The sequence below is a fragment of the Physeter macrocephalus genome, chromosome 21 (assembly GCF_002837175.3).
Source record: "Physeter macrocephalus isolate SW-GA chromosome 21, ASM283717v5, whole genome shotgun sequence".
NCBI classification, from domain to species: Eukaryota; Metazoa; Chordata; class Mammalia; order Artiodactyla; family Physeteridae; genus Physeter; species Physeter macrocephalus.
In genome coordinates, this window is record NC_041234.1 from 91,969,053 (window position 1) to 91,979,289 (window position 10,237).

At 38.6% G+C, this 10,237-nt stretch overlaps 1 protein-coding gene across 1 annotated transcript in view; it reads left to right on the forward strand.

Moving 5' to 3' along the window:
• Nucleotides 1–10,237, forward strand: part of WDR44 (WD repeat domain 44) — an 83,272-nt gene that overhangs the window by 64,867 nt on the left and 8,168 nt on the right. The window contains exons 14-18 of the mRNA XM_007106995.2: nt 4,116–4,238; nt 7,605–7,796; nt 8,011–8,112; nt 8,329–8,444; nt 9,300–9,427. Of these exons, the coding sequence (XP_007107057.2) occupies nt 4,116–4,238; nt 7,605–7,796; nt 8,011–8,112; nt 8,329–8,444; nt 9,300–9,427 (661 nt within the window). The remainder of the gene's footprint in view (nt 1–4,115; nt 4,239–7,604; nt 7,797–8,010; nt 8,113–8,328; nt 8,445–9,299; nt 9,428–10,237) is intronic.

Consider the following 10,237-nt stretch of genomic DNA (forward strand, 5'->3'; position numbering starts at 1 on the left):
AGGATTCTCTATGTATAGTATCATGTCATCTGCAGACAGTGACAGTTTTACTTGTTCTTTTCCAATTTGTATTCCTTTTATTTCTTTTTCTTCTCTGATTGCCGTGGCTAGGACTTCCGAAACTACGTTCAGTAATAGCGGTGAGAGTGGACATCCTTGTCTTGTTCCCAATCTTAGAGGAAATGGTTTCAGTTTTTCACCATTGAGAATGATGTTTCCTGTGGGTTTATCATATATGGCCTTTATTATGTTGAGGTAGGTTCCCTCTGTGCCCACTTTCTGGAGAGCTTTTATCATAAATGGGTGTTGAATTTTGTCAAAAGCTTTTTCTGCATCTATTGAGATGATCATATCGTTTTCCTTCTTCAATTTGTTAATATGGTGTATCACATTGATTGGTTTGTGTACATTGAAGAATCCTTGCATCCCTGGGATAAATCCCACTTGGTCATGGTATACGATCCTTTTAATGTGTTGTTGGATTCTGTTTGCTAGTAGTTTGTTGAGAATTTTTGCATCTATATTCATCAGTGATATTGGTCTGTAATTTTCTTTTTTTTGTAGTATCTTTGTCTGGTTTTGTTATCAGGGTGATGGTGGTCTCATAGAATGAGTTTGGGAGTGTTCCTTCCTCCGCAATTGTTTGCAAGAGTTTGAGAAGGATGAGTGTTAGCTCTTCTCAAAATGTTTGATAGAATTCACCTGTGAAGCCATCTGGTCCTGGACTTTTGTTTGTTGGAAGATTTTTAATCACAGTTTCAATTTCATTACTTGTGGTTTCATTGTCATTTGTCTCTAAGTATTTTTTGATTTCCTCTCTGATTTCTTCAGTGATCTCTTTGTTATTTAGTAACATGTTGTTTAGCCTCCGTGTGTTTGTCTTTTTTACGCTTTTATCCCTGTAATTGATTTCTAGTCTCATATTGTTGTGGTCAGTAAAGATGCTTGATATGATTTCAGTTTTCTTAAATTTAGTGAGGCTTAATTTGTGACCCACGATGTGATCAATCCTGGAGAATGTTCCGTGCACACTTAAGAAGAAAGTGTAATCTGCTGGTTTTGGATGGAATGTTTGGATGATCTGTCCATTGGTGTAAGTGAGGTATTAAAGTCCCCCACTATTATTGTGTTACTGTCGATTTCCTCTTTTATAGCTGTTAGCAGTTGCCTTATGTATGGAGGTGCTCCTGTGTTGGGTGCATGTATATTTACAATTGTTATATCTTCTTCATGGATCGATCCCTTGATCATTATGTAGTGTCCTTCCTTGTCTCTGGCAACATTCTTCATTTTGAAGTCTATTTTATCTAATACGAGTATTGCTACTCCAGCTTTCTTTTGATTTCCATTTGCATGGAATATCTTTTTCCATCCCCTTACTTTCAGTCTGTATGTGTCCCTAGGTCTGAAGTGGGTCCCTTGTAGACAGCATATATATGGGTCTCTTTTTGTATCCATTTAGTGAGCCTGTGTCTTTTGGTTGGAGCATTTAATCCATTCACATTTAAGGTAATTATTGATATGTATGTTCCTATTACCATTTTCTTGATTGTTTTGGGTTTGTTTTTGTAGGTCCTTTTCTTCTCTTGTGTTTCCCACTTAGAGAAGTTCCTTTAGAATTTGTTGTAGAGCTGGTTTGCTGGTGCTGAATTCTCTTAGCTTTTGCTTGGCTGTAGAGCTATTGATTTTTCCATTGAATCTGAATGAGATCCTTGCTGGATAGAGTAATCTTGGTTGTAGGTTCTTCCCTTTTATCACTTTAAATGTATCATGCCACTCCCTTCTGGCTTGTAGAGTTTCTGCTGAAAAATCAGCTGTTAACCTTATGGGAGTTCCCTTGTATGTTATTTGTCGTTTTTCCCTTGCTGCTTTCAATAATTTTTCTTTGTCTTTAATTTTTGCCAGTTTGATTACTATGTGTCTTGGTGTGTTTCTCCTTGGGTTTATCCTGTATGGGACTCTCTGCACTTCCTGGACTTGGGTGGCTACTTCCCTTCCCATGTTAGAGAAGTTTTCGAGTATAATCTCTTCAAATAGTTTCTCGGGTCCTTTCTCTTTCTCTTCTCCTTCTGGGCCCCGTATAATACGAATGTTGTTGAGTTTAATGTTGTCCCAGAGGTCTCTTAGGCTGTCTTCATTTCTTTTCATTCTTTTTTCTTTGTGCTTTTCTGCAGCAGTGAATTCCACTATTCTGTCTTCCAGGTCACTTAAGCGTTCTTCTGCCTCAGTTATTCTGCTATTGATTCCTTCTAGTGTAGTTTTCTTTTCAGTTATTGTATTGTTCATCTCTGTTTGTTTGTTCTTTAATTTTTCTAGGTCTTTGTTAAACATTTCTTGCATCTTCTCAATCTTTGCCTCCATTCTTTTTCTGAGGTCCTGGATCATCTTCACTATCATTATTCTGAATTCATTTTCTGGAAGGTTGCCTGTCTCCACTTCATTTAGTTGTTTTTCTGGGGTTTTATCTTGTTCCTTCATCTGGTACATAGCCCTCTGCCTTTTCATCTTCTCTATCTTTCTGTGAATGCGGTTTTTGTTCCACAGGCTGCACAATTGTAGTTCTTCTTGCTTCTGCTGTCTGCCCTCTCTGGTGGATTAGGTTATCTGAGATGCTTGTGCAAGTTTCCTGATGGGAGGCACTGGTGGTGGGTAGAGCTGGCTGTTGCTCTGGTGGGCAGAGCTCAGTAAAACTTTAATCTGCTTGTCTGCTGATGGGTGGGGCTGGGTTCCCTCCCTGTTGGTTGTTTGGCCTGAGGCGACCCAGCACTGGAGCCTACCGGGGTCTTTGGTGGAGCTAATGGCAGACTCTGGGAGGGCTCACACCAAGGAGGACTTCCCAGAACTTCTGCTGCCAGTGTCCTTGTCCTCACGGTGAGACGGAGCCACCCCCTGCCTTTGCAGGTGACTCTCCAACACTAGCAAGTAGGTCTGGTTCAGTCTCCTATGGGATCACTGCTCCTTCCCCTGGGTCCTGATGTGCACAGTATTTTGTGTGTGCCCTCCAAGAGTGGAGTCTCTGGTTGTCCCAGTCCTGTCAAAGTCCTGCAATCAAATCCCGCTAGGTTTCAAAGTCTGATTCTCTAGGAAATCCTCCTCCCATTGCCGGACCCCCAGCTTTGGAAGCCTGACATGGTGTTCAGAACCTTCACTCCAGTGGGTGGACTTCTGAGTTCTCCAGTTTGTGAGTCACCCACCCAGCAGTTATGAGATTTGATTTTATTGTGATTGCACCCCTCCTGCCATCTCATTGTGGCTTCTCCTTTGTCTTTGGATGTGGGGTATCTTTTTTGGTGAGTTCCAGCGTCTTCCTGTCGATGATTGTTCAGCAGTTAGTTGTGATTCCGGTGTTCTCGCAAGAGGGAGTGACCTACAAAATCTGGTCTCGCGCCCCTGTGCAGTGGCACCTCTGGCGCCCGACAGGCCTGAGCACCTGGGAATCCTATCCCCTTATGTATCCAGCTGGAAGCTTTTGACAGATAGATGTTTGGTTTCTGGGTGATGGGCCATCATAATGCCTAAATCAGTTACACTACCCTCTTCTAGCTTTGAAAATTCTATGATCTATTCTGAGACATTTGACAATTTCTATTCTCTAATTTTCTTGCCTAAGGTGTGACAGGTGCACAATAACTTTTCATTTCCATGCTGTGTTATAGGATAATCTTTCTGAAGGCATTTTAAGTGACAATTAGGGAATTCATGTGAGTTAAAATTCACCAGTGTTATCAATGTGAAAATAACTGAAGTGACGATCAAATGAATAGATGCTTTACATTCATAGCTAACTTCTAGTATATGCAGGCTCCAACAACCAAGGCACACCTTAGTCCTCTGTTGGCATCTGGCAGATTTCTTTCAACAAAAGTCATAAGATTCATCCTCATTTCAGAATAGGTAATGTGAAAAAGTCTTAGAATCAAAGAAATACGGTATTTAACTATTTGGAAAAAAATGGGATTGTCCAAGTGAATTGGATGTCTTTGTGCTTTCTGATGCTGCATATAAGAATAGTAATGACAAAACTATTGAGATACCGAAAACTAAAAGTTCACTTTTATGGTGTAAGTATTTTTTTTCATATGGTGATAAAATAATCAACATCAATTTCTCCACAGAACTACTTTCTGCTTTCTTCTTCAATGGATAAAACAGTCAGATTATGGCACATTTCCAGAAGAGAATGCCTTTGCTGTTTTCAGCATATAGATTTTGTCACTGCCATAGCTTTCCATCCAAGAGTAAGTATTTACATGTTTTTTTGTTACACTACGAGGAAGGTGAGGGAACCAGGTTTCTCTGGAGGGTAATTGGACTACAGGAAAAAGATTATTAATATCCACATAGTTAAGAGCAACTTAATTTAGTGTTTCATTCTGCTTTAAAAATAAGAAAGGAAATAAATATTGTGCTAATCTTCATTAGAAGAGCTGGAAAAATTATAGTCTAAATATGACAGTGAAAAGTCATCTCAAATCTTTAATAAGACCTGCAGGGTATGTATGTATGTATGTATGTATGTATGTATGTATGTATGTATGTATGTATAAATAATGAATGAATGAATGAATGAATGAAATAAAATATAAATAAAGAAATAAAATATCCTTCCACTGGAGACAGTGGAAGAAGAAAAGACGGCAGGTAAATAAATGAGAAAGGGAAGCATATAGGCAGGAATAGTTGTAGGAGGATCAGGAAGGGAAGAGACGAAGAGGAAAAGGTTGAAAGAGGCAAAGACCAAAATTCATTACAAGATAGACTGAATTCCTATTTCAGGTCTGAAAACATTGTTAATCTTGAGATCCCTTCATACTCATTTTCAATGTAGAAAATCCTTTAATATCTTTCCTCTAGAAAGAATTTCATATGATTTCAACTAAAGGAGAAAAATCTCCTGTCATGGACTCCAGACCTATCTTATGCCCTTATAGCATAGAGCCACCAAATGCATGAGGCTAGAGTAGTTTTAGTTCGGGTATGTATGTATGTATGTATGTATGTATGTATGTATGTATAAATAATGAATGAATGAATGAATGAATGAAATAAAATATAAATAAAGAAATAAAATATCCTTCCACTGGAGACAGTGGAAGAAGAAAAGACGGCAGGTAAATAAATGAGAAAGGGAAGCATATAGGCAGGAATAGTTGTAGGAGGATCAGGAAGGGAAGAGACGAAGAGGAAAAGGTTGAAAGAGGCAAAGACCAAAATTCATTACAAGATAGACTGAATTCCTATTTCAGGTCTGAAAACATTGTTAATCTTGAGATCCCTTCATACTCATTTTCAATGTAGAAAATCCTTTAATATCTTTCCTCTAGAAAGAATTTCATATGATTTCAACTAAAGGAGAAAAATCTCCTGTCATGGACTCCAGACCTATCTTATGCCCTTATAGCATAGAGCCACCAAATGCATGAGGCTAGAGTAGTTTTAGTTCTTTGCAGCTGTAAGCACAAGGGATGTCATGTGTTGGCGCTGCTTCACTAGCTATGTTGAAATAAGTGGAGGGCTTGAGCTGACCCTCGTTGACTTTCCCTCCACTACATTTGTGTATGATTACATTTCCAATCATGTCCTCATCTCTATGTGTTTAGTACCCATTGTCTTTTTTTTTGTTTGTTTTTTTGGTATGCGGGCCTTCCTCTGTTGTGGCCTCTCCCGTTGCGGAGCACAGGCTCCGGACGCGCAGGCTCAGCAGCCATGGCCCACGGGCCCAGCCGCTCCGCGGCATGTGGGATCCTCCCAGACCGGGGCGCGAACCCGGTTCCCCTGCATCGGCAGGCGGACGCGCAACCACTGCGCCACCAGGGAAGCCCCCCCATTGTCTTTTTAGTGCAACCTTTCAATTATATTGACATTTCTTTCTCTCCCTCCCCAAATTAAGAGAGAAGAATGACTTTTTTCTCTCAATATAATTTCCCTCCCTGGGCAGGCTTATAACATAGGCAGTAATAATTCTGAACCCTTAGAGAAGATTTTATTAAGAACTTTTGAAAATTAAAAATGCTTAATCTATGTTAATACTGTATCAGTTTTGACCATCAAGCTTTCGAGGCTTCTTTCTAAATAATACCCCCATCCTGTCACCTAAGGGTGCAACAAAAAGATAGATTTTACCCCTGTCAGCACCTGTGAGCAAAATCCCCCCACCTCTATTTTAACTATAATGTATCAAGATGGAAAGAGAGGGGTATTAGGTGGTAATAGTTATCTATATAGTACTTTATTATTAAGGTTTCTGTTTAGTCAATAATTTTCCTATACTTTTATTTGGTTTTATTTTGGAAACTGAAAAGCCTTATTTCTAAAAATTCTACTGACCTGGAGAATTTATGAGAGGGGCTAGGGAAGAATGGGGTGGTGGTGACATTTTCCTAGGAAATATGACTCTATCAAATAATGTTACACAGAAGAAAGGAAGCAGAGTTATAAAAGAAATAGCAAAATGGAGATACACATATACACACGTGTATATATGTATGTAAATAAAATTCTGAATTTTAAGACCAAGTTGAAGTATTTTTATTTGTTCAGCACTTCTGCTCGTAGACATTGAGTTGAGCCTACTGTACCATAGCCATAAAAATGCCTATTCTATGAAGGTTATCCTTGACGGGCTTGAGAAGTGGGTAAGAATAATAATCTTGAGTGGAGAAGAAAATCTGTTTCTTGTTTTGGCATCCCAATTATTTTATTTTCTTTTTAATTCTTAATGTTACCAAAAATTAGAGCAGCTTCATGGTAGGCTTGGTTTAGTTTAGAACAGGGTTTCTAAACCTTGGCACTAATGGCATTTGGGGTTGGATAATTCTTTTTCGTAGAGAGAGGAAAGGCTGTCCTGTGCATTGTAGGCTGTTTAGCAGCATTCCTGGCCTCTACCCACTAGATGTCAGTAGCGCCCCACCCTCTAAACTGTGCCAATCAAAACTGTCTCCAGACATTGCTAGATGTCTCCTGTGGGGCCAGGTTGCCCCCAGCTGAGAACCCCTGGTTTGAGATTGAGAATTTAAATAGTGAAGCAATTCTCTGCTGACAGGGTGTCAGAGTTCCAAAAATTGACTGGTTCTGTGGGCTAACTGGCATTAGTTACTCTTTTATCCATCTGTTACATGTATCCCAAGGAGGGTATGGGCAAATGTACCATTATAAGATAGTGTTTCCCAAAGCATGTTCCTTGAATTACTAGCCCTGCTAGATGTCCCTACCTGACCCCCAAAAAAGTCGCCCGTTAAAGATTCAGAGTGCGTGTTAACTGAGAATCCTGTTTAACTTTCTGTAACCCAGAATTTCTCAAACTTATTTGACCACAGAACCCTTCTCCTACACAATATATACTCAAACACATTATCTATTAACATCTATACCTTGGGAAAAGCAGTTTAAGGATATGATAAAGTGATTAGAATGTCATTTCTCCAAAATGAATACTGAGGTTTCTAATTGTTATTTTTAGTGACTGAAATAATGCTTACTTTAATACTTTTAAAATGAAATCTATATATTTTAACATTATTCCTAATAGACTTAATGTATTCATTTGCTAACGAGTTTTTCTTCATGTGAATAAATGAAAGCTTCCTCTTTCGTCACATTTTTAGGATGACAGGTATTTTCTAAGTGGGTCATTGGATGGAAAGCTCCGCCTTTGGAACATACCTGACAAAAAAGTGGCTTTGTGGAATGAAGTAGATGGTCAGACAAAATTGATCACAGCTGCAAATTTCTGTCAGAATGGCAAATATGCAGTGATTGGGACGTATGATGGCAGGTGTATTTTCTATGATACAGAGGTAAATGACTGTCTTGTATAAATTGCATACTTGAATACTTAGATACTTCTGTGGTTTGGAATAAGTTGGTGTATCCTCTCTGAGCTTTAACTGCCTTATCTGTAAATTGGGACAAATAATACCATGTTTGTCTGTGAGATGGCTCAGATGATCTTTGAGTTTTCTTTCTAATTCTGATCTTTTAAAATTGTGATTTTTTTTTTTTTTTTTTTAGCATTTGAAATACCACACACAGATACATGTCCGATCTACCAGAGGGCGCAACAAGGTTGGAAGAAAAATTACTGGCATTGAGCCTTTACCTGGAGAAAATAAGGTACTAGGTATTCAAAACCATCTGTCTCCACACTATATATAGACTCCTGAAAGTAAGTTCTTCATATCTTAGCTAAGAATATATTTCCTTTCCTACGGAATATTGCTTTTTCTAGTTTTGAGATATATTCTGTATGTGTCTAACACCCTTTTTTGGTTGTAACTTAGCACAGATTAAAAGATGGTATTTTTAACTTTTCCTTTGATTTGTTTTTAGATACTTGTAACTTCAAATGACTCCAGAATCAGATTATATGATCTTAGAGATTTGTCACTGTCCATGAAGTATAAGGGTTATGTCAACAGCAGCAGCCAGATCAAAGCAAGTTTCAGGTAAATTGGCAATGAGGAATTCCCAAAAGAGATCAGAACATTTCTCCCCTACTCCCATTTTTCCATTGATCTATGGCTTATGTTTATATGGTGTTGTTAGTTACTTTGCAGTTTTACAGCTGGTGTCTCATAGCAGTCATACTTACATTATCCAGCTGTTTGGTAGAGTTCAAATTGCCCCTGCTCTGCAGATGAAGAAACCAACACCCAGAAAATTAAGTAATTTGCCTAAAGTCACACTGGTAGTTGTGAAACCAGGATTAGAAGACCCAGCTCCAGAATTTGTGCTTTTGTACTTTCATGTATGCTTTCTAAGAGGAGATTTACCCCCCCACCACTGCCCATCCCACCCATGGTCTTGATTCTTTTAGGTACAGAAGTTAAAGCATTTCGAGACCCTAAAGTACAGTGTCCTGTACTTATACGTTTGCATATCATTATTATTTGAACTGTTAATTTGGGATCTGCAGGCTCTCCTGAAATACCTACCTTTTCTTCCTTTATAGCCCTCCTTATTTCAGCTCTTTTCTTACCAGTTCTCCTTTCTTCTTGAATTACCCAGTAATTTAATTGGTAAAGTATTCTGCTTCTCTCTTTTATCTCTTAAGTAGGCACTCATCGCAGTGTGGGTTAACCCAGCAGCAGTTACCTAGAGCTTCGATGAAAATACTAATGCCACTGGCCACCCATGTCAAACCTACACGTTCAGAACCTCTGGAGTGAGACTAGGAGTCTGTATTTCAACAAGTTCTCTTGGATGTTTTCTTAGGTGTTTCAAACTAGGAAGCTCTGATAGAGGGAAACCTAAAAAAAACCCCAACTTTGATTTTTTTTTTCTTTCTTCCCTAAATGTAGCCATGATTTCAGTTACCTCGTTAGTGGCTCAGAAGATAAGTATGTTTATATCTGGAGTACTTACCATGACTTAAGCAAGTTTACTTCAGTGAGGAGAGATCGTAATGACTTTTGGGAAGGTATTAAAGGTAAGTAAATGCCTACTTTTATGTGTCTTGTAAGTGAATAAAGTTAAAATGGAGATGTATTATAAGTAAATTTGTATAGGCATTATTTCAGAGAGACAGTTTAGCAGTTTTAACTGCTTTCGCGTTATATTAGCTTTGTTTGATTTTTCTGTACCAAGGAAGAACTTATACTTGTCTAAAATTTGAGAAGTCATGGAATCTCAGAACTTGTATGTGGTTTTGGTTTTTTTTTTTTTTTTTTAACATCTTTATTGGAGTATAATTGCTTTACAATGGTGTGTTACTTTCTGCTTTATAACAAAGTGAATCAGCTATACATATACATATATCCCCATATCTCCTCCCTCTTGCGTCTCCCTCCCACCCTCCCTATCCCACCCCTCTAGGTGGTTACAAAGCACCGAGCTGATCTCCCTGTGCTATGCGCCTGCTTCCCACTAGCTATCTATTTTACATTTGGTAGTGTATATATGTCCATGCCACTCTCTCACTTTGTCACAGCTTACCCTTCCCCCCCCATGTCCTCAAGTCCATTCTCTACGTCTGCATGTTGATTCCTGTCCTTCCCGTAGGTTCTTCAGAACCATTTTTTTTAAATTTTTAGATTCCATATATATGTGTTAGCATACAGTATTTGTTCTTCTCTTTCTGACTTATTTCACTCTGTATGACAGACTCTAGGTCCATCCACCTTACTACAAATAACTCAATTTGATTCCTTTCTATGGCTGAGTAATATTCCATTGTGTATATGTGCCACATCTTCTTTATCCATTCATCTGTCGATGGACACTTAGGTTGCTTCCATAT